General features: G+C 40.2%; 1 protein-coding gene across 10 annotated transcripts in view; it reads right to left on the reverse strand.

Moving 5' to 3' along the window:
• ENPP2 (ectonucleotide pyrophosphatase/phosphodiesterase 2) overlaps nt 1–25,731 on the reverse strand; it is a 111,467-nt gene that overhangs the window by 74,680 nt on the left and 11,056 nt on the right. For 8 of the 10 annotated variants that reach the window (XM_038555404.1, XM_038555403.1, XM_038555398.1 and 5 more), the window contains one exon: nt 5,724–5,826. In XM_038555404.1, the coding sequence (XP_038411332.1) occupies nt 5,724–5,826 (103 nt within the window). Of the gene's footprint in view, nt 1–5,723; nt 5,827–6,032; nt 6,215–25,731 lie in introns of those variants that run through there. The other 2 variants (XM_038555405.1, XM_038555402.1) reach the window with 1 other exon arrangement.

The raw sequence follows: 25,731 nt of genomic DNA on the forward strand, positions 1-25,731 counted from the left end.
ATAATGTTATTTTACTTAAAGATGCAACTCAGTTCCAGAATCTTAAAAAATAAATGTTACAGTCCATACAGACACACGTTGCATCAAAATAGGGACTTCAAATTTTAAAACATGTATATATGTACATATATGATAGGCACAAAACAGTGCTATACATTCCTTATTTTTCACAGAAGCATTTCGTAATTTAAAGATCAGTGATGATTTATAACACTCAAATTCATAATTCTGATGGAAACAAGTGAAATTATTCTGACTTAGTTAAGTAAAATCTTATTTCTGAAACATTCTGTCAGGGTGCCTAGGTGGCTCAGTCGGTTGAATATCTGATTCTTGATTTCAACTCAGGTCATGATCTTGGGTTGTGAGATCAAGCCCCCTACTGGGCTCCATATTCAGTGCAGAGTTTGCTTGAGATTCTCTCTTTCCCTCTCCCTGTGTCCCTCTCCCCCCATTCACTCACTCACTTGATAAATTAAATAAATAAAATCTTTAAAAGATTAAATTAAAAAATAAAACATTCCATTTACCGTACACACACAGAGGCAGTGTCCTAGAATTCTGGTGCCATTTATATGGGGGGAAACAACCAATAATTTAATAGACTATTGGAAGGAACCAAATTCATGACAAGAGTCATTACCTCAACATGATTTTATCCTGATTCCAATCATATTTTCCTCTAAATCCCTCTGCAAAATAGAAATTTTCAGATTTAAGGATGATGTTCAGTGAGGGAAGCAGTATTTAAGTTTGAAAACTGCCTAAAACTGCCATTTTGACTAGCTGCCTAAAACTAGAAGACTCTTTCTTCTAAGCTTTGCGTGGTGGTCCTGTGTTCGAGGTTCAAGATATGGCACCCTATCTGTTCCTCCCATTCTCTGTGGTCCTCAGCCCGAGTGCTTCCTGAAAGTGAGAGGAAAGCCTTGCAATGGGTTGTGGGCTGTGGTTATGCCGCCTCCCATTTAAGAGCGCTGAAACAGAACTGGTTCTCCTGTGTCTCCCTGCCCTGTCTGAAGTATAAACCACAGGGAAAGGAGGCGGTCGACATGGACGGCATTCAAGATGCTGACCAACTCTAGCATTTAATGCTGTCTTATGCCTCTTCTGGAGTATATGATTCATCCTTTCTGGTCATACTTCCTTGTACTGCAGTGGCCACTTGTTCTTGATGCTACGGATCTTATCCCATAGTGAGCAGCACTTACATACAGGCCTCCATGTCAGTATCTCTGCTTCCTAAAGACATCAGTTCCTATAAATACCCACTACTGTGGCATCACCGTTCTCTCCTCCTCGTCAGACTCTGGACCAGCTTTCGTGGACAACTTTTTCAATAAGTAACTCTACCTGGGAAGTTTTCAGACATCTGTGCTTTTAAAGAATTTATTCACATAAATTCCACAGCATTCTCATGTAGAAAGATCTTGTAAACTAGGAGAAAATAGATTTCTATGAGATGTAAACAAAATAGATTAAACACCTTAATTCAACTTTGAAACCTCTCAAGTTGATGGTTGTCAGTAGAGTATGTCTGTATGGTTTGCAAATCTGCCCCCAAACAATGAAGCGTTGTCATCGAAATCACAGGTTTTAGAAATTTGAAAAGGTAAAAATTTAGATACTGGCCTTCAAATATAAGTGAAGAAAATTAAATATATCATCATATACTTAACACCTTATATTATCATCAACCTTAATATGGCATTTTGTTTTCAAAAACCTTTTCCAATAAAGAGACAACATCATCCCTGGCTTCCTGGTTAGAAAATCAGAACCTTCAGCCTAATCTGAGCTAGCAAGGGCCTGGCTAAAATTTTAGAATATCTGAATACAAATACGATACTATTTTCATTCACAAAGGGTTTTGCAAATTTTGTACATAGGCTATGAATTTGATGAAGACATGATTTGGAAAGGTTTTTTTAGTTTGAGACCCTATGTGGATCTCTATTGAGGACTGAGATTTCCATGCTAGAGCCCACTTAAGGTGCTCTCTCTCCCTCCCCCTGTGCTCCTCCCCCACCTTCTCTCTAAATAAATAAAGAAAGAAACAAACACTCCTGACTCTACATTATATTTAACATCAAGTCCCATAACATCTTAGTCATGACAGAGTTTTCCTCAGAGTCATGGCTGCTGAATTTGTCAGCTTTGCAGTTTCCTACATGCTACCATCATCAAGACAGTTCTTCACTGTAGAATGAGATCCCCAAACTTATCAGATGAACACAAACCTTCTCGTTCCTCTTACCATTGTTATTTTCCCTGTGATTCACAAAGAATCACTTCACTCATAAAGGGTGAGAGACACTTCCTTTCACATTTAACCATGAATTTCATGCACATTCACATATTTTTAAACTTTGGTACCATTAAAAATGATGATGAGTTGGACAGGGCTTTTGAGTCTCTATTAGCCAGATATTCACAAGCTTACAAATTTCCCTGTGTCTTCCAACTATTAAGTTGCTTATATTTCAGAGGATATCCCACCTCCATCTGGAGACCGAAAGGGTAGCTATCACAAACTTCAGTAAAATCGACTCTACTGTCACACCACAAACATACACATGTGCACATGTACGTGAGTGCACACACACCTGTATACACATAAAATCTCTTGCAGTCTTAAAGGTAAATCAAGCTGGCTACACCAGATGTATGCAACAAAGATGCCAAACTGATGTGCACGTATTATTCACATTTTCTTTGAAAATTTATTCTAGCCATCCCATGCATCTGACTGCCCATTTTATATTACATATAGAATTATAATTAGCTACACTCATTTCATATCTTCTAATAAGTCCATAGATCTCTTATCATCTGGTAGGACAAATCCTATTCTACCATTATTTCCAATATATCACTAGGTCCTAACAATAAATCCAGTGAGCAAGTGTGCTAGTTAGTTAATTATAACAGTTTGTTTGCACTGCCACAGCCTTGAAACTAACACCCCAGTCCATAGTACAGCAGTGAGGGGCTGCCCCTGTGTAGAACATTCTCACCTATTGCTGAGGACTCTGAGGAACTACATTTACTAAGCAAGAAAGTGCACGCTTTTGAATGGGACGTCTTGCTCTGGTCAGTCTAAAGCTAACCACGTATTAATACCCTTTGTGTTCCATTTGGTGAAATAGGCTTGAAGCACTCCGCTTCCCAGGATTTCTCTGGAACATGTAAGCATTGTTGAAAATAGGTATGGCTGCCTTTCCTCTTAGTATCTCTACCTAATACATACATAAAATTTCGCCCAATGTTTTCTGATGTGAAAGCCTCACTTACAGAATAACCATCCACATGTGTTATTTGAGGGAGACCCTTTCTAAGCACATATAACATTTACAAAGATGAAAATGCTTAAACTCTCTGCACTATGCTCTCACCCAGTTTCTAATTTCTGGTCTTTACGCAGGAAAATCAATCACTGGTGCCTAAGAAGCCAGTAAACTACAGCAACAGAAAAATTAAAAATAAAAAGTGTTCAAGCATGCCAAAATCCTAAAACTTAGACTTAACTGGCATTGTATCCTAACTAAGCTTCATAAAGGTAGAATTTTCACTAAAAAAATTATTTTAGAAGATATCATAAAGGCCTAGAATATTAAATGATTTAATTAAGTAATTCAAGAAGCAAATATTTTATACTATATTTAAGATCAGTTAGATTTAGACATTATAATATAGATCGTATTATTCTTACAGAAGTAACATAGACTCATTAGTTCTTATGGCTGCTTCTTATAACACATGAAGATAATCATACACAAAATATACTTAAGGATTAATAAATCTGTTCTATACTTTTTTTAAAGATATATTTATTTATTCATGAGAGACACAGACTGAGAGAGAGGCAGAGTCATAGGCAGAGTTTGGAAAAGCAGGCTCCTCACAGGGAGCCTGATGCAGGACTCAATCCCGGATCCCGGGATCACTGCCCAAGCCGAAGGCAGGTGCTCAACCACTGAGCCACCCAGGCGTCCTTGTTCTATACTTTTCAAGATCTCCAATAGAGTGCACACAAATTCAGAAGTCAACGAACAGAATGGAGGGAATCATGAGCTTTTTTTTTTTTTTTAATCCAGAGGGAAAATTAGAAAATATCTAGGCCTGCTTCTCATTATACAGCTAAGGAAACAGATGTCATAAGTGACTTGCCCAAGGCCACACAGCAAGTTATATGGATCCAGGTTGCCACTCTAGGACTTTCATAACTGTTTTCCAAAAAAAGTCAACATTGAAAATAATGAATGACTTGATTTTACACATTCAGTAAGAAAACAGCTCTTAATATCAATTTTGGCTGATGTAATATATTAACATGAAACAGAAAAGAAGTTCCTGGAACCAGCAGTGGGCTCTCAAGCTGCTAGCTTGCCCCAATGGTCATACTAAGGATCCAAGCCCCCTTCCAGTATATGCAGTTACAGTCAGTGTTAATGGGAATTATACTTGTCTGGAACAAGAAAAAGAGGTCTTTGAAGATAGCATTTGTTACCAATAAAAACAGGATTCTCCAGCCCAGTGATCTCCTCTCTTCTCCCTCCTCAACAGAAGACAACTCATTTTGTCCATTTGGCTCCCTGGGGGTGCAATTTTTATGATCTATTTTTCTCACTTTCACCCCAACCACACCCCACTTTGACTCATTAAACAACCTCTAATATTATTCTTTCAACCTTCTGGCATGACTCAAAAGCAACTTACTTGATGCAAGGAAGACCTAGTATTCCATCGGTTTCTGTATCATAGCTTGGTTAATAACAATCCATGCTGGCTCAGCAGAGACAGGTGATAGTGTTTTAGACTAGTCAGGTCAAAAACTACAGAGAAATACAAAATTCACAGGAAGGCAGACAAACAGGCTGAGATGTCAGAGAAAGTCAAGAAAATATTGCCCCCTACAGTACCCATTACTTAATATGTAATTTTTATTTATAAAACCATCAGCAGCTCCAATTTCCAGGAAATTAACCAACTCATTACTTAAGACCTGGTCAGTTAAGCCTCCTCGGTCTGTACAAGGAGCTCCTTTATAAGAATTCCCACACTGCTGATGGCGCAGTGTATTGTAAAAGGAAACTCTTTCACTTTGGTTCTATTAGTTAAGTCAAGGTACACTATTAAAACTTACCTTTCCTTATGCCAAAAGAAAAAAACTGGGTGCAAGTCAATCCTATAAGTTCTTCAAAGCACCTCCTCTCTTTTATATTTTCCCTATCTTAGGTAAATCTTAATCTCATAGTCCTAAATTCTGAAGTTTCAGAAAGATAATTCATTTTTTTTTCACTTCCACTCCTCTTTTTTTTCTTTGCAAGTCAGAAGTTTCTGGAAACAAATACTATATCCTATATCACGTGCCAACAAATCAAATTCCTATGTCTCCAATATTAAACCAGCACCTGTTCTCACCACTTCTATCTTAGCCTTGTTTGTTAACAAGAGTTTTAATTTTATCTTAACATTTATAAGTTTCAGAGGACAAAGATTTAAAGAGCCTGTTATCATGGAGTAAGCATAAGTGTTCTCTTAATTAAAACCACATTTTCTTACCTGAATTATACACAGAGTTATATTTATTCCAAAGAAATCTAGGACTAAATTAGTTATACCGCAAGATTGTCTTAAAAATGCATTTCTTCATGAGCTTGTATTGATTATCCAGTGCATAATATTTTAAAAGGACCGACAATGCCAATAGTCTCTACACTTACCTGTAGGAGGACCTTCATCCCATCCTTCTGCCCTCTTAATTCGATTTGCTGTGAATCCTAAGCAGATATTGACTCCCACAGCAAAAGTGAACAGGGATATTACCTAAGGGAAGAAGGAGATTGAAAGGTCAGACCAATTAGTCAAATTATATGAAGGTGATTCAAAGGACTTCATCACCATCCCATCCTACAATTTCCCAAATGCACCATCTAGTGCTGTCTTAATTTTTAAAACACAAAGAAAAATCCGAAATCAGGAACTGATTCTCAACATCAAGTCTTTCCCCCACAATGCCATCCTTCTCCTACCTGATAGGACCAGAACGGGCTTCTCCTTGCCATGGCAGAGGGTTCTTGGAAAGCCTTTTGCAGTGTGTTCTCTTTTGCCTACACTGAATGCACTGCTTTTTGGGGCTCTGAGTTCAGTCTATTAACTACAAGTAATCCCACCTGGGAGGTTGACAGCCTCCTCTGATTTGTCCGGAGCTTGATTTCATCACGATTTGTTCACAAATGGCAGCTCTGAGCCTAAGAGGCTTGAAACATCCCTCTCCTTCTCTCCACCCCCTTATCGTCCCGCCCCTAACACACACACACACTTTCATGTGGTTTCCTCTGCTAACATGAGGGTTTCTTATGTTGCTGTGGCCAATAACAGTGCATGTTCATTTTCCTTCCCTCACAAAAACATGGTTTTTAAAAAAGAAACCAAATGTATTTGATCCGATAAAAATGAAACAGAGCTGTACAAGGGTTTCCACCAGCTTTAAGCTTTTAAGATTTACAATGTAGTTATTCAATGTAGTCAACCTCACAGCTTTATTTAAAAAAAAAAAAAAAAAAAACAAGGAAAGTTTTATAATTTATAAACCTAACAACTTTCCCTGTCTTTCCCATTTATTTATTTTTTCTGGCAGTTTAAATGACCCTGTCCCTACTGCCACATTCTCGGCTACTCCCGACTACTCAAATATTTCTCACGATAAAATCTCCCAAGATTGTAACTAACACAAGAGATAGCATTATTTTTCCTCGTGTTGTTGTTAGAGTTCAGAGAAGTAACTTTTATCAAAATACTGGGAATGCCAACTAAGCAGCAGAGAGTCCTTCTGCCCTGTGAGGAAGGACAAAATAACTTCAGCCTGCCTCTTCTTCCTGAAAAAAAAAAACTGTCAGCTTGGTTTTTACTTGGGCGGGGAGGGGCAGGGATAGGATGAGGAAGCTTTATTAGTGATTGAATTTAGGAAGGAAATCTCAATGGCAGCAAGAAGTTAGCTTTAAAAATTGTTCCCCTGATTATTTCCCAGTTGTGTTGCCATCTAGCCACCAAACACTGTCTTTTGAGGCTGTTGTAAATGTCAGTTTCTTTACTAAGCATTTGGCAGCCAGGGGACCTCTAAAAGAAATTAAGGTCTCTAAATCTGAAAGTCATTTAGATATTGTATGCTTTAAGGATTCAAATGAGGGAAGAAGGCTTGCCTTTGGTTTTCCTCGAGCCAGGCCCGGGGACCATCAATCTTGCCCTGAGCATCTGTGTGTACATAAACAAATACAGCACTTACCGTGCAACAAATTACTAATGGAGCAGTGGCTCTGCTCAAATAAAACATGAGAGCACAAAAGCAAGACCTTATTTACAGTGGATTGCACAGTAGGCCTGGGTTTCATTATATATTCTAGAATTCAGTAACAGCTAATTGAGAAAAAAGAAAACACGGTGCCAAACTTTAAGTTGCCTTTCTAAAACTCTTTTAGTTTTGTACTCTTGCGGAGGTGGAAGGCTTGTGGATTTCTTTACAGGAGTCCCTTGCTTTAGTTTACGTGCCATACTGAAATGATTTGGAGTGGGGGTATTTAGCAAGACTTATGAAAGATGTTAACCCCATGTAAGATTTTTCTTCTATTTATGTTCAATTTCAACATGCGGGCTTGCTTTTACAGCAGAAAACTCTGCTCTGAAAAGGAAACTCTCAAGGCAAACCTGGGATTGCCTTGCATCATATGCCATGGTGTTCCAAATGTTCCCCAAAACCCTGTTTCCGTCTCTTTCTAACCTCCCTGGCCCTTGCCAACAACTTTAGATTCTGTCTGGCATTTGATTGTAGAAACCTAGCTTGAGGATAATGAAGGCTCCCCTTGAAAAAAAAAAAGACGCAGAAGCTCAACATCAACCATTAATTCTTTTTGACATGCAGTGTAGCTGTGCAGGGGGGAAAAAAGTCTTGAGTGTGATAGTCAATCCACAACTGGCTTCTGTACAGCACTTGTTACCAATTTTCTAAGAGGATTGAGCTCAGGCATCATTTCCGTCAACTGTTCTGTCAAGGAGCTTTGTCTTCAGGTCATCGTACACACAGAACTCATTAAAACACACATACTCACAAGTGTACATGTGCACACACATGTGCATCTGTACACACACACACACACACCATCTAATCATAGTTCAGCAGAATTTTACTACAAAACGTCAATATGAATTAGCTGTCAGCAGGATGACCAAAGCCCCTACCTCAGGCATCAAATCAACTACAAAACACACTTACCTTTCATTATCTAAAACTGAGAAATCCAAAAAACCTGCAAATGTGTACCATATGTCTAGAAACCCAACTGAGTGACTAGAATGTAGTCCCAAACTTTCTAGAAACACAACCCAATAAAGAAAGTCCACCTGACCTGGTGTTTAAAATTTCGAATAATGTCACCTCATGGTTGGGTCAGGAGACAAGAATGTGTATGAGAAAGACTAAAATTAACTTCCAGGAAGGTTTATTAATCCAGCCATATGTCAGAGAACACTGCCCCCTGGCAGAAGAAAACCCAGAACTATAACACATCTGGCGACCGTCTCAGACCCTTGTAATCATTCTGTGGCTCTCAAGCTTTATTGGAGATAAGAATCACCCAGGAGCTTGTTTAAAATGGGGGGTGCTTATGGCCTACTTCCCAAGATTTGGATTCAATAGGTCTAGGGGGCAGGGAGAAGAAACGAAGATTCTAGAGGCCAGACAAGAACTGATACAACAGGTGATTCCGATGCAAGTAATGTAAGGAGCATATTTAGAGAAACAGAGCCTTAAAATAAATTATTCTGAGTTAATTTGTTTACATCCTGCACATTGAATTGCTTGGTCTAATTCATAATGCAGCTTTAAGATGTTATTAAGAGCATCCGCGGTTCATTGGACATTAAAGTCTGGATCTCTTAGTGACACACCATGGCTATCCCTCCATGGGAACCATCTCCAAACTGTAAGCAGCAGAACAGTATTTTATTTACTTTGCTGGTGGCACAAAGCGGCAGTGTGTGTGTTGCCTGATTGCGATACAGTAGTTGCATTTATACTAACTAATGCACAGTCTATCTTTCATGAAATGGCTCTGTGAATCCTTGTTCCCAAGCTCTGATTAAGGTAAGAGGGCTTGAGGTTCACAGCGAGATTTGCAAGATACATAATTGAAGGTTGTCATGTTTGCCTCCTGCGGTAATTACGAAATTTCCATGAACTGATTCAAATGTTATCTATATCCAGTTTCTCATGATGCGGAATTAACTGCATAATAGTGTCTTGACTCAACCTACCGCGACTCCCAGAATACTCTAAGATCTGGTGTGAGGCAATTACTGACCACCTGGTTTCTTAGCAGTGTCACTTGGCAGGAAACACAGCACATACACTAGAAAGTAAGCAAATCACACCCACGTGTATTCTCCCTATTTTATTTTAAGACTCTCCTGGCTGAGTCTTCTTTTTGAATTCGGCCATGACTGCTGGCACTTAGAAAATTCAGGAGAAAAACAGGACAGCAGTCTTTGAGAAACAGGTTTACCTATCTAAAGGGAGCGAAGAGTGACGGTGGCGAGTGGAGGAGCAAGCTGGCTCAATTGCTCCCACAGGTCAGGACTGCAGATGTGTCTGAAGTAGACACCACTTAAGATTCTAAACCACAGGGATCCCTGGGTGGCGCAGCGGTTTGGCGCCTGCCTTTGGCCCAGGGCGCGATCCTGGAGACCCGGGATCGAATCCCACATCGGGCTCTCGGTGCATGGAGCCTGCTTCTCCCTCTGCCTATGTCTCTGCCTCTCCCTCTTTCTCTCTCTGTGACTATCATAAATAAATTAAAAAAAAATTAAAAAAAAAAAAAAGATTCTAAACCACAGATGCAAGGTCTTATGGGTGATCTGTGGTCCCAGGAGGGTCTCTGGGGGAGAAATAGGATGGATCTATTTAAATGCAAACAGGACTTGTGTTATTAGTTATTACACAATTGAAAATTGAAATCGACACTGACACATCTTTCGATGACTACAATTTATACTGTAAACTTCTATGCATGACATTTATTCCCAGGGGTATCTAAGCATACACCCCCTCCCCGCCCTGCACCAGATTATCTCTATCCTCTACGAATATGCATTCATTGCAAATATTCACTAGCTCCTACTGTGTGCCAAGCACTATTCCGGACACTAGTACTATATGGGAAGCTGAACCATGCATGGTCCCCTGCCCTCCATATCAATCAAACAGACACTAAAATAAATGTAAAGTTGCAACTGGTTAAGTGTAGAAATGTAGAGGTAAAGCTGCTACAAGAATGTATAATTCTGGATTGATCTAGTCAAGAGGGTCATGGAAGACTTTGTGGAGCTGTGATGTGCAGGGTAGGTGGGAGTAACAAGGTAAGAGAGGAGGAGAAGATTCTAGACAGAGCAAACAGGATGTGCAAAGGTTCCGTGTAGGGGAGAGGCACAGCACACCCATGATAGGAAAAGACAGCTTGTTTGACTAGAGCAACAAGAGCAAAAGTGAGTGTGGCATGAAATGAACCAAGGGGTTGGTAGGGGCCAGCTCCTGTAGGGATTCATCTGTCATGTTGGGTGATATTGTCTTCACCCTACAAATGATGGAAAGTCTTAAAAGGGCTTAAGCAGGTGAAAGTTTACTCAGATTTTGAAGAACGTGTCTCTGTACAGTGTGGACACGAAGTGGAGGGAGTTGAGAGGGGATAAATTAAATCAGCTGGGAGATGATGGAGTAATACAGGTGAATGCTAGTGACAGCTGGCACCAGGAAGGCCATGGTGGTGGAGAGGGGAAAAAACTGGGAGAGTCAGGGAAAAGACCTATTAATGAACTGGGTACAAGAGTGAAGGGGCAAGAAGGTATAAAGTGTGACTCCTGAGCTAATGGATTTGTAATTGGATTGTGATGACCAAATACACAGAGTACTCAGTAAAGTCACTCCTTAAATTTTTATTGGATTATAAAACAGACGTGGAGATATGTACCCACTTGCTAACACTCTAGAATTAGTTCAAATTAAGGGATATGGCTAATAGCTTTAACACATTTGTCAGTAGTTTTAAAAATCACCTAAGGCAGTTGCTTTAAAGTTACCTTGGATTTTAAACACTGAAAATACATTTATTCATAATTGAGGTTTAAGAGGAATTACTGCCAGGAAATCACTCTGCTTTGTTGCTAACTCTAGCTTATAATACAGCATCGTAAGACTTAAAAGTCAGTCTGTCTACTTCTTTTCAGCTATTCTGAAAGCTGCACGCTAAATTTCCAGGCGAATGGAAGAAGGTTGTAAGAGATGGCGAGATGGCTCCCCCTCGCGTGAGAGTCTCATGTGAGTTTTCATGCGTGCGTCTACTTTGTACAGGGCCCTGCATGAGGCATGGCATGGATGGGTGGGTTTGACACTGCTGAAAAGAGTTCCATCAGAGCATCGAAGGCTCATCCTTTGCAGCTGAGAAGCTACTGTCCATTCCCACTAGCAGCTGAAGACATGGAAGCTGGAAGCATATGTGACATCGCCAGAGCAGCAGAGGAAGAGATTGAGCCAGGTGTAGGGACCAGGCCTCCCAAGGCACCTTAGTCCCCTTCCCACTCTGGCCTGACGTCCCTCTGTTATACCACACGAGGGCCTCAACTCAACACATGCAGAACGTGGCCACCCAAACAACTGGTTCACCTCCCAGCTTCACTCCTTTTCATGAAAACCTGCTGTAATCCTTCCGTCTCTTGTTTCTTATCAGACACCATGACTACAGGCTTCTAGTTATTGATTCCAACTATTACCATCCTTTCTCAGAGCTTGCTGAACATTACTAATACCTAGGTTGTTTCCTATGTGAATATTTTAGATTCTCCTTTCATTGTCATTCTTTGGGCCATGCATGAGCAGTTTGTCTCACAACTGCTCTACCTGTTTGCTCTCCCTGCCCCCTTCAAACACCCCTTCTTTGAGGCCTCTCTCTCTCTCTTTTTAAGATTTATTTATTGTTTGAGAGAGAACAAGAGCATAAGCAGGAGGAGCAGAAGGAGAGAGAGAATCTCAAGCAGACTCCATGCTGAGTGCAGAGCCTGATGCAGGGGCTCAATCCCACCACCCTGAGATCACCACTCCAGCTGAAACCAAGTCTGCCGCTGAACTGACTGTTCAGTCACTGAGGTGCCCCAAGCCTCTCTTGATTTATTCCCATTCATTGCCTGGAAAGTTCAGCATAAAATGCAAATCTGATGATTTTCCTCCCAATCTCAAAACCTTCAGTAGTGGCTCCCTATCACAGTATTCTCAAAGTGTGATCCCTGGGCCAGCAGAATCAGAATCACCTAGAAACTTGTTAACAAATACAAACCCTTAGGCCCTACCTCAGATTGGCTGAATCAAGCCTACCAGGCGATTCTGCTGCAAGCTGGGAGAACCACTGACCTAAAGCATAAAATCCAAACTCGTTGGCATGGCAAATAGGATTCTACATCCAATATTAAGTCCCCTGGATTCAGAGCCCAGCTCTGTTTAACTGTGAGACCTTACATTACCCTTAGGCAAACTACTTCTCTGCCCTAAAACTCTGTTTTCTCATCTGTATCCAGCTCAAGGATTCTTAAGAGTATTACATGGAATAATCTGTGCAAATTGCCTAGCTCAATGCCTGCACAGAAGAATGTTTGATAAATGGTAAATTTTTTAATTAGAGAAATATTTGCTGTTCCTTGATTAAGTTATACCCTCTCACACATCCATTCTTTAATATATGTTGTTGCTTTGGCCTGGAATGCCCTTTTCCACCAAATCTCCCTGGCAAACTCCAACATATTCATGAAAATTCAGGTCAGGGGTCACTCTTCTGCAAAACTCTCCCTGACTTTGCCTCTCTCATACAGAGCAATGGACTCCTCCACTCTGCTCCCTTATTGTCTATAAATCCCTTTTTAGGCCTCTCTGTCCCTTGTGATCTCTTTGAATACAGGGACCAGCCATCCTGGCACTCCATAGAGCTTTGCATATTTTCTGGGGTATAAAAGGCAGACAATAAATGTTTGTTAAAGAAAGTACTTGGTATCAAGAAATTTAAATTGGAACTTCAATTGAATTTCAATTCTTGTTCTTTACCTATCTACTAGCTGAGTCACTTCAAGACCATGTTTATGCATCTGTAAAGAGGGTTTATTGGCTGAATTCAGTGGTTTATGACCCCTTTTTAAGCATTAAAACCTTATTTTCAAATAAGATCTCAAAATGAATACCAACATCTAAATTTGGAGTTGCTCTACTTTAAGTGAGGAGTGGGGAGCCAGGATCCTATCCCACCAGCCATCTCCCCTATTCCAAGTCCAAGCTAATTTTTGCACATCTGGTCATGCTTCTTCTGAGCTCTGAAGTCCTCCTCTTTCCTTGGTGCTCATCCAAATCTGTGTCAACTCATAGCCTTTCCCAAGGCAATGGATTATTAACTAAAATGATATGCGTTCTTATAACACAGGGTTGATATGAAGACCAACTGATGTGAAGACCAATGCATGTGAAGTAAGTAGCTCATTGCTTGAAACATAGAAAACGTACAAATATTAGCCATTGTTACGTACAGGAGGCTAAAGACTCCATCTGTTACCACGTTCTCAGAATTCAGTAAAGAGCTGAGCACATAATAGGTGCTTAGTAGTGGCATAGGTTCTAGGAAAATTCCTCTACTTTTAGAAAGATCATATGTAGATTAAAGTTGGAAATGTTACAAACCACCCTTGTCACATTGTCTCCAACCTCAAGAGAAAATGAGCAGCATTTATTTGGTAAAGCATGGGGTGACTCTGGGGACAGCCTTGAAGGCACAAGTTTGAACTACAACAAAGACCCTCCATTTGGATTGGAAAGCCCCAAGAATTTGAGCTGCAACTCAAGGAATTTGTTTGAACACAAATCTCAAAGGAAGTTTATGCTTGCTACTGGAATGGCATCATCACATGCTCAGCAGCACAATGGTATCCTCTTGGAGAGGAAGCAAAACTGCTATTCCTGTGATTCCCCTTGCAAGCAAACAAGAGCTAGTGACATCCAACAAACTAGGAACAGAAGGGAATTTCCTCTGCCTGAGAAAAGACTTCTATGAAAAACTTACAGCTAACACCCTACTTAATGGTGAAAGACTGAATGCTTTCCCCCTAAGATCCAGAACAAGACAAGGATGTCTTCTCTCACCACTTCTATTCAACACTGCACATCTAGCCAAAGCAATTAGTCAAGAAAACAAACAAAAGGCATTCCAATTGGAAAGGAACAGATACAGCTATCTCTATTCACAGACAACATAAACTTCTATATAGAAATAATGAATTATGAGATGCCTCGGTGGCTCAGCAGTTGAGTGTCTGCTCAGGGCGTGATCCCAGGGTCCAGGGACAGAGTCAGTCGTATGTCTGGCTCCCTGTGGGGAGGTTGCTTCTCCCTCTGCCTCTGTGTGTGTGTGTCTCTCATGAATAAATAAATAAAATATTTTTTTTAAAAAGAAATCTTAATGAATCTATTTTAAAATCTGTTAGAAAAAATAAATTTTGGTAGGTTGCACAATGCAAGCTAAATATTTTTTAAAAATCAGTTGTATTTCTGTACACTAGCAATGGACAATCTAAAATGAAATTAAGAAAACAATTGCACTTACAATCGTATCAAAAAGTGTAAACTACTATGAATCAATTTAACAAAAGAAGTATTAGATTTGTACATGCCATTGAAATACATTATGGAAAACCTAAATAAACGGGGAGACATCGATGTTCATAGACTGACATTATTGTCAAGATGGCAAGAAATTGAAAAGGTGGTCCACACCATGGGAGAAAAAACATTTGCAAATCATATATCTAATAAGTGCTTAGCAGCCAGAATATATAAAGAACTCTTACAACTCAGCAGTAAAAAAAAGACCCCATATAACCCACATTTTTTAATAGATTGCGTAGACATCTATAGAAAGAAGATACACAGATAGAAAATAAGTACATGGAAAGATGCTCAAAGCATTAATCACTAGGGAAATGTAAATCAAAATGACAATAAAATACCACTTCACACCCACTAGGATGGCTAAAACTAAAAACAGACAATAACAAGTGTTGGAAAGGATGTGAAAAAAATTAGAACCCTCATATATTATATACAATAGGATTGTAAAACAGTGCAGCCACTTTGGAAAACAGTTTGGCAGTTCCTCAAAATGTTAAACATAGAATTACCATATGACCCAGCATTTCCACTCCTAGGTATAACCTAGAGAAATGAAAACATATGCCCACATGAAACCTTGTACACAAATGTTCATAGCAGAATTATCAACTGATGAATGGAGAGACTAAATGAAATAGATCAATGCAATTAAATAGTGTTCAGCAATGAAAGGGAATGAAGTCCTGATACATGCATATTATAACATGAATAAACCTTGAAAAAAATCAAATGAAAAAAAGCCAAACACAAAGGCCACATATTGTATTATTTCATTTATATGATACATCTAGAATAGACAAATCCATAAAGAAAGAAAGCAGATTAGCAGTTGTCAGGTGATGTGGGAGTGACTGCTTTGGGTATGAAATTTTGTTGGAGGGTGATGAGAATATTCTACAATTACATAGTGGAGATGTTTGCACATCTCCATGGAAGTAACAAAAACCACTGAAACATACAGTTTAAGAGGGTAGGTTTTTACAGTTTATGAACTATATCTCAAAAAATGCTGCTTAAAAAGAGGGAGCAAGCTAGTGAAATTATCCCTGTAGTGAGACAAATTCCAAAGCCTCTAGACCCACAGAAAAGGAATATTGACCCTGACCTTCAGCTCTCCGGTCAATGCCTTCTACTTGGTGTCAGCGGTTACCCTCCAAACCTTACAATTCATGGGGACTGAAGCATTTGAGTGGTGGTGTGGACCTATTTTCATCAGCCCCTGTGTGGGATGAAACCCTTTACAGTCCTAAAAATAGGAGGAGCTCTTTCAGAGTACTTTGGGGCCTCTGCCAGAGTACTTTAATCAAGTGTCCTTGTTTCCTTTCTACTTTAAAATAAAACGAAAACCCAGTTCTCGCCTACAGATCTCAAGGGGCTTGAATCTTAATGGCAACATGCTGTGATCAGAGTCTGTGGGACAGTTGTGGGAATTCAAGAACAATGCCTTGGAACAACACGGATGGGCCTTGAGGACATTATGCTCAGTGAAATAAGTCAGACAAACACGGAATGAACTTACTTAATGGGTAGAATCTAAAAAAAGCTCAGAGACGTAGAGGCAGGAGAGGAGGAGGAGGCCAAATGAGTGAAGGGGGTCAAAAGGTACAAACTTTTAGACAGAAAATAAATAAGTCATAGGGATATAATGTACAGCATGGTGACTGTAATTAATATGCGGGGCACCTGGGTGGCTCAGTGGTTGAGCGGCTGCCTTTCACTCAGGTCATGATCCGGGAGTCCTGGGATGGGGTCCTGCATCAGGCTTCCCCTCAGGGAGCCTGCTTCTCCCTCTGCCTATGTCTCTGCCTCTCTTCCTCTGTGTCTCTCGTGAATAAATAAATGAACAGTATTTTTAAGATAATAATACTATACTGCATACTTAAGAGTATGATCTTAAAAGTTCTCATCTTGAAGAAAAGAATTCTGTAGCTATGTTTGCTGACAGATGTCAACTAAACTTATTGTGGTGATCATTTTGCAATACATACCCATATAGATCAATTCTGTTGGACACCTGAAACTATATCATGTTGCATGCCAATTATACTTCAATTTTTTTTAAAGATTTTATTTATTTATTTATGAGAGACAGAGAGAGAGGCGGAGAGAGAAGCAGGCTCCCTGCAGGGAGCCCAATGCCAGACTCTATCCCAGGACCCTGTGATCACTGCCTGAACAAAGACAGACGCTCAACCACTGAGCCACCCAGGCATCCCAATTATACTTCAATTTTTAAAAATGTCTTGCATTTGAAGAACACTTCTTTAAGGAAAAAGAAAAAAGCCCTATGAGAAAGAACCAATACTCACTCACTCTTCCTACTTTGTGATCAGTAAAACTGAAAGGCTGCTCATAGGCAAGGTCGTAGAGCTAATGTACCTTGGACTAGGAGAGATATAACAGCTCAGACAGGGTGGAGAGAAAGGGAAAAGCAAGTATGTATGAATGGTACCACACATGGCATGAAGCAGACATTCCGTAAGTGGTAGCTAATAATTTCATAGTCCCTGCTCTTTGCCAGACAACATACTAGAGACATTTATATACACTATGTTGCCTTATTTAATCTTCTTTAGAACTTTCACAGTATTATCCTTGTCAATATATGAGAAAACAAGCTCAAACATATCAGGCAACCTGCCTGATTCAATAGGTTCAAGTACCTATTAAGTGAGGAAGTCCTCTTTTCTCCATGATTTCATAATGCGGATTATAAAACTGGCAAGATCTAAAAGGAATAGGAATGTTAACTATTTGCTGGCAGAAACATGAGTCTATTAAAAGTAGAGAATCTGATAAATGTTTGATAAGTCTTAATACTTGATAATGTCTCCTAATTCAGAACATATCAGAAGCCACAGATTAATTTCTATTCTAGGCTGACCTAGTTCTCACCCCAAAAAAGAATCAGTTGGTAATGAGGAAGTGACTGACCAGAATGGTGGGGCATCACAGTCATGTCACTGCAAGGTTCCTAGGAGCTCGGAGAGAAGGCTGCTCATTGTCAGACAATTGCCCTAAAATTTGAGAAACCAGAGTTTTACAAATTCATATAATACTGATTCAAGGCAGATTTTATGAAAAGTCACTACAACATAAGCTAATGGTTATTGAAAGCACACTCTGTGCCAGGGACGTCAGGGTTATTGTGATAAAAAGTATGTTTTAACTGGGAGATGTGGAAGCCAACAGTTTGTTAGGCACATTCTGGTGAGTTCTGACATAGAGATGTGCAATGGGTATGGGGTATGGGTATTTTCAGCATGTGCAATGCTGAGAATCAGCTCACTCAGTCTCTGTTCCACTCCACCACCAGGGAGCCCTCTTACCTCGCAGATTTTTTTGTCAGATGCATTATAGATAAAATTTATAAATTGTGCCACTTATGCTTCTGAGATTGTCTTTCTGCACATGATATTTGAACAGCATAATGGAGACAAGTTCCATCTTCCTGTCCCTTTAGCTGTTTCTCTGGTAACAATTTTTGTCAAAGAGAGCTAGGAGTTTTTGTTACCTGCGAGTTCTATAGAAGTCCATGCTTGACCACAGCTCTAAATGACCTCATTATATCTTGGGTTGCTTTAGTAGACAATTACTGCCCAATCCAAGAAAGAAAAGTTCAGCTGAGCCTGGCAGGCCTGGACTCCCATCTGGATTGTGTTCATTTTGGATGTCTCATTTTAGTAGGTCACTACAGAACTAGACAGCATTGAGAAAGGCATAACCAGATGATGAGGGGGGGTGAAGAAATGTAGCATAAGGCAAGAGAACAGAGAATAAAGGGAGCAGCTATTTTCAATCAGGTGGTAATGAAGGCCTCTCTGCAGAGATGACATCTGAACAAAAATCTAGATAAAGTGAGGGAAGAGCCAAGGAACAGCAAGTGGGGAGGCCCTAAGTGAGGTAGGAGCCGCCCAGTATGTTCAGGAAGGCCAGTATGTGGCTGCAGTGGAATGGGAGGAAGAATCCCAGATGATCTCAAAGAGGCGATTGGGTGCTGGTTCATGCAGGACCTCATGGGTCACAGTGGAGCCTTTGTGTTTCATTTTGGGTGTTATGAGGAGCTAGTGGAGGGGATTTTAATCAGGCAGTGACACGATGTGATTTGTTTCAAAAGGCTCATCCTTCTGGTGTTTAGAGAATGGATATTTAATGACCTCCCTGATGGCCAATGGTTGAAGAGCCTGTGTAGTCTGAGTGCCTTGCATATTCAACAGAAGAAAATGGGTGTGGTTGTCTTTCTCAAATATTCTAAGGGCAATACAGGACATATGAGTTTTATTTTGTGTACTTCCTCAGGCAAAACTAGAAGTTACAGAGAAGCATGTTTCATCTCATAGGAGGAACTTTCTAGCAATCGGTGCTGCCAGAGTTCTCTTACAAAAAATGAACTCATGGTTACTATTCAACAACAGGCTGAGTGGGTGACACTGGTCAAGAATTATGGTATAAAGTATTGAAATTCAGAGGAAGATTGGTCACACATTTGTGTCCTTTCCAACTCTAGACTTCTATTATTTTCTCTTTTCTTAAAACCCTCTTAGGGTGGGGTGCCTGGGTGACTCAGTTGGTTAAGCATCTGACTCTTGATTTTGGCTCAGGTCATGATCTCGGGGTTGTGGGATCGAGTCTTATATTGGGCTTTATGCTCAGTGGGGAGCCTGCTGGGGATTCTCTCTCTCCTTCTCCCTCTGCCCCTTCCCCTCAAGTAAATAAGTAGATCTAAAAAAAAATTAAAAAACAACCTCTCCTAGTTAGCTGAGTTCTCTCTCTGTAATGACCAGCAAAGAAGTACTCAAATTAAATTAAATAATCAGAATTCACTTTTATTTTTTCTGAATAAATCAAAAGGAAAGGTAAAGATCCTTATACACACTTTATTCTTACTATTTCATCCCCTGAAGGAAATGTATATATATATAGTTATAGATAGTTATATAATTGGCATGCACAATTTAATTTATGCCAATTAAAGATAACATGAGGGGCTAGGCTAAGACAAGGAGAAACACCTTTCACAAAATAATTTGATGGACTTAAGCAAGAGATGAAGCAATCTACTCCGGGTAGATCTAAAAGACAGCTCTAAGACGAGCTGACCTTATACTGCCTCTCCTAGCCTTATAGGTCTCTTATAATCCTTTGTAAACAGAGAGAGACTGCAAAGTTGAAATACAGTGACCTCAGCTTGCCACTAGAGTATTATGCAAGAGAATGCAGAAGTCCTGGACCTTACATTGTCTCACTAAACTTCTGTGGCTCTAATGAGCGATGTTATACAACTTGTTAATTGCTAAAATCCTGGGCTGTCGGACTTGGTTAGAGTCATAGCTCAGATGCTCCCTAGCTGTGTGGCCTGAGTTAGGAAAGCTCTCTAGACTTTTGCTTCCAAATATGTAAAATGGGAGTGATACCAACACAGAGTTGTTGTGGAGATTAAGTAAAAAGGTCCTTGCAGTATTCATTGTTAATAATAACAGCTATAGAATATGCCAGACATTGCACAGAAATTCCCTCAAAGTCTTGCAAAGTACATATTAGTTTCTCTTTTTGACAGGGGCTCACAGAAGTAATTTAGTAAATTTTAAGTAATTTGCCCAAGTTTATGAAAATTCATTCAAATTCAGATCTGCATAACCAGAATCTAGCTTCTAAGTAAATACTTCTATTATAGTCCACTATGCTATGATACATTTAGTTTATTACTTTTTAAAGAAAGTCATCCAATCTCACATGTAGAGGGCAGTTGAAGAGGGTTTTCTCTTAGTGCCTTTAAGAGTTTGGATACAGGGGTGCCTGAGTGGCTCAGTGGGATAAGCGTCAAACTCTTGATTTCAGCTCAGGTCATGATCTCAGGGTCATGGGATCAAGCCCCATGTTGGGCTCCATGCTCAGAGTGGAGTCTGCTTAAAATTCTCTCTCTCCCTCTCCCGATTCCCCTCCCCCTGCTCTCTCTCTCTCTCTCTCTCTCAAATAAATAAATAAATCTTTTTTTTTTTTTTTTTTAAGTTCAGATACAGAACAGACTCTATAAAGGACAGTTTCTCATTTTGGCACCAACTGCAGGTTAAAGCCGTTATACCAATGCATTCTTACTGCATCCTCTGAAGCAGCTGGTTTTGCATGCCTTCAAGGTTTGGAGCTGGGTGAGCTCAGTCCTAGCCTGTAGCTGATGGCCTCAGGTAACAGAGCCCTTTGCAAAAGATGCCATTTTCTCCTTTTCCCAGTCTTCTCTCCCTTTCTGCTGTTGTTTCCTCTTCTTCCTGAGAATTGACAAAAATTCTCTAACTCTTATTTTTGCAGTTACTCTCATGTGACCTTACTATTGACAATGACCCAGTTGTTTTACTCAACGACAACACAGTTGATGTGATGCCAGTACTAAGGACAAAGATCGCCGCCTGACGGAGCTGGGAGCAAACTTTCTGTATTGGTTCCTCTCTCTGCACACAACATATTCTCATCATAATAATGGCAATGAGCACAGTAACCCCTACCGGGAGTCAACCACAAGCCAAACATTTAACATAGGGTTTAGCACTCATTCACTTGTTCATCCATTTACACAGCAAATACTGTTTTAGGCGGAAAAGACACCAGCAATTAACAAAATAACCCAAATGTCGGCTCAGGGAGCTTACATTTTGTTGGATGGAAAAGACATAAAATATACGAATATGTCAATTAGTGATGAAAGCTATGAATAAAGAATAAAACAGGGTGCTGGGAACAATGAGAGACCTCCGCCCTTGAACCACACAAAGCCATTAGGATTATCCTATTTTATAGATGAAGAGTTTGAATAATTTGCCAAAAGTCATCCAATGTCAAAACAAGAATCTGCTACATTCTGATAATGACAATAATAGATATAACAACAATTATAATAATTATCATCTATGAAGGTAATATATAATTACCTTACAAAATCCCGTGAAGTAAAGAATCCTATTTTGTGAGTGAAGAACCAAGACTCAGAAAGATGAGATAAATAGCTCACAGCTACACAGTAAGTAGTGGGGAAAGGATTTACACCCAGTCTGAAAGGCTCAAAGTCCCTGATCTTTCCACCACACCTTGCCTCCTCTGGTGTGTCTGTTTTGCCCAAAGTTCTCACTGAACTCAAAGTTTCTTGAGGACAGGGACTGCATCTTCACCATCTCTTGAAAATTCTCCAGCATCTGGCACAGAAAGTGTTGAACTTTCTGCATCTGGACCAGCCGCATTCCCCAGAGAGACAGATGGATGGTTGCCCACTCCACTATTCAGACCTTTTCGACCTTGCTTGGCAGTGGGTCCCGGTGTATAATGAGTACTGTGGGCAACATTACCCTTGAACCCCAGGGTGCCAAGTGACATTCAGAGCTCACAGGTGCAGTGGCAACCTGCTACCGTCAGCCTAACCTCTTGGAAATACCTGCATTCCCAGGCAAACTTGGGTCTCACATGGCTCTGTTTGCCTCTTTATTACACTGGTGTTTGTTTAGGAATGAAAGGAATACAGCAGCAGGAGGCACATGGCCTGCATTTTAATGAGGGCCGACCCTATGGAGTAAAGGGGGCATTGTAATGGATTTGAAGGGCCTGCGGACTTGCTGCATCACGTCAACTCCAGCCTAACAATGCTTTCCTCAACACTCCCCGGCTTGGTGTTCACAGCTGCACTTTGCACTTGCACGCACATTGTGGCTAACCCATAGTCCGAGATTAGACTGGGCGAATGAATGAATGATTTCCCTTCGTATTGTTCAAGTTGCTTCGTGAGAGTACATCACAGCTAAATGGAGACATTTTGAAAGTAGGTATAATTCCTTTTTGGTTAAGATTTAGGGAAAAGTAGACAGTTCTTAACAGTCAGGCAAACCTAGGTTCAAACTTCACTTTGTCACTTCCCAGCTGGATGAGGGTGGAAACTAACTCACTGGACTTGACCACTCTTGTGAGCCTTCTTCAGTTCTCAGCTCCAAGAGCCTCGACCAGGCTGCCTGCTCCCTGGTCAGCTTGTCATTCCCTTTCCCCCCTCATCTTTTTGTCTTGTCATACTTAGCCTAACTCCTGGCATGTGTGCCTCTCCCACTGGACTGCAAGCTCCACAAAATTAGCGAGTCTATGCCCCTTCCCTTTTTTTCTCCAGATCCTGGCAAGGTACCTGGCACACAGAGCCATTTGATTAACATTGGTTGAACAAATTAACAGAGGAAGAGGAAGGTGAAGAAAGAGGAAGGAAATTGTAACCAGAGTGTAGGGGATTCAGACAGAAGAGAAAAAGGGAGCAGGGAAGTGTCCCGCAGCTTCACTCTCAATGCAATGGTGGCAGGGTTGGCTGGGGCCTTCTCTTCTGTCCCTTCCTGGCCTGGCCTCCAAGGCGAGAGTTCTGAAGAATTCTCTAGATCCTCGAGGAGTGCTAAGCCTCAACCTTATAAAAATAATGCCAATTTCTTGTCCCTGTCCCCACACACCCAAAACCCTGTTGCTCATGTCCCCATACTGAAACCACTTCACTTGAGTAAAGAAGCCTCCAGGAGCCTCCGCCATGTCATTAGTTACTTTATGTTGACTAGCCATTCAAGGGTTTGTAAACAATGTGGAAAATTTTTCCAGACTATTCAAGCCTGGAAAAGCCTCCCATCACTCTCAGGGAATAACTTTATCCCCTAATCTCCCCAAAGATCAAGGCTATTCTAATATGCTAAATACGTTCTACATGCAGATTTTATTCCTAGTGACTCCATAGACAAAATTTGCTTTGGAGGGTGAGAATACTGGTAAAAACTGGGTTGTTGTTGTTATTGTTTTTAATTTCTTGTTTTTGCCGAAGGATCAAATTATAGATTGAGGTGTTTCTTGGGAAAATTGCTTGTCTTGTGTTATTTAGGAAGGTCATTCTCTGGCAGCCTGACTGCATTTTTAGTCCATTTGGAGCCACTGGGAGTGGATGTTAAGACTATAAATAATCAGGGGTAATAGTAATAAGGGGTTTAGGATCCAGCGAGCACTGGATGAACATCCTGTAACATCTCACAACACGCCTTCCCAAGGCAAAAGTGGCCAGCCAAGGACTAAAAGACATGCTCAGGCCAAAGACATCTGTCACAGAGAAGCTGGAAGAGCATCTTTCCTAGCTGTTATCCAACAACCAGGGGTCACTGCGCTCTGTAGGCTTCCTGGTTGAGGTGATCTGTCTACCAACCATGGCAGATGTTCCCAACTTTTCCAAATTCTTTTTTAACCCCTACTTTGAAATAATAGTTATTGGGGCAGCCCCAGTGGCCCAGCGGTTTGGCGCTGCCTTCAGCCCGGGGTGTGATCCTGGAGACCTGGGATCGAGTCCCATGTTGGGCTCCCTGCATGGAGCCTGCTTCTCCCTCTGCCTATGTCTCTGCCTCTCTCTCTCTCTCTCTCTCATGAATAAATAAAAATAAAAACTTTAAAAAAAAAGAAAAGAAATAATAGTTATTGGAAATAAAAGTAGCAAATGTCATGTGGACTGCATGTCATGTACTCTTCTAATTTCTTCTTAGACATCATCTCATTTAACCTGAGTAACAATCATGCATATAGATACTATTATCATCTGTAATTTATGAATGGCAGAAATGGAGGTACAGAAAAATGAAGCAGTAGAGATGGGATTTAAACAGAGCCTGAGCGCTTAACCACAACCCATCCCGTCTGCCTTGTCTTTGAGACGAAAAGCATTTAATAAGAAATCACAAATCAGTTTCCCCATTGTTATGCCCATTTACAACAAATGTAATCTACAATCAGCCTTCAGATCAGCTGTAGAAAGAGTAGAGGTTTTGGAATTCAACAGACTTTGGGTCAAATTCTAAGAACTGTGAGACACCCCAGTCATTTGTGCATATGGCCCTGGCCTCCTAAGAGCTGTAAGACCTTGCCAGGTCATTTAACCTCTTCAGATCTTAACTTTTTTTTTTTTTTTTTTTTCATTCTAAAAATGAGTATAACAGTCATTCCTTCAAAGGGTAGTTTTGGGCAGGTTCAGGCAAACTTTTCCTGTAAAAGTCCAGATCATAAATATTTTAGGTCTTGCAGGCCAATGCAATGATTCCTATCAAAACTACTCAACTTGCTATTACAGTGTGAAAGCATTCACAGACTTTACAGAAACAAAGGAGGTTAACTGTGTTCCGATAAAATTTTATTTACAAAATAGGCAGCAACCAGATTTGGCCTACAGGCTATAGTTTGCCAACTTTTGGTTTTGAAGATTACACGAGAGGATGTATGTGCTGTGCATGATCCTTAGAATACATGTCATCAAAAAAGATAGTATAATTATGGTTTCAGCATGAGATGACCAGTGCTTTCAAGTTGGGTCAAAAAAAATCCCAACCAAAATCAAGTAAATTTAACATTGTCAGGAAATCTCTGAAGCCTCACTTGGTTAAATGTATAACTTTCACAGACTTTTTTGAAATATTGAAAATTACCAACACTCTACCCCTAATATTACTTTATAGGTTGGGCTCTCAGAGACAATAGTTTTTTAGTATTTTCAATATTTATGACATATTTAAACTAAAAAAGTATTCATTGACTATTTGAAAATGAAATCTGGGGAATCCTGGGGTTTTCTGTTGTTACTGCTGTTTGTTTTGTTTTGCTTGTCTGTTTTTTCCTAAATCTGACAACCTTACCTATGGACCTCTATGATCCCACAATTTCAAAGCCACTTTTTTTTGTCACATAACAAGAATAACCCAACACAAGCAACATTTTGTTCCTTCAGGGAGGAAAAGAATTACATTCTTATGGAATTATCCCCAAGGTTCAAAACTAATAAGTCCCCTGGGTAGAAGCCACTGAAACACTATGAGACAACCAGTGCTCTGCACTCACAGATGCCAAGAACAAGCTTAGGTCACCCAAGGAAAAAAGTGCAATAATCTTGCATTTGTTCCTGCTGATTAAAGTCAAGCAGCTTCTGGAAACTGTGAGGCACCCCTCACATCACTCTGTTGAAT

This window comes from Canis lupus, chromosome 13 (genome assembly GCF_011100685.1).
Source record: "Canis lupus familiaris isolate Mischka breed German Shepherd chromosome 13, alternate assembly UU_Cfam_GSD_1.0, whole genome shotgun sequence".
NCBI lineage: Eukaryota > Metazoa > Chordata > Mammalia > Carnivora > Canidae > Canis > Canis lupus.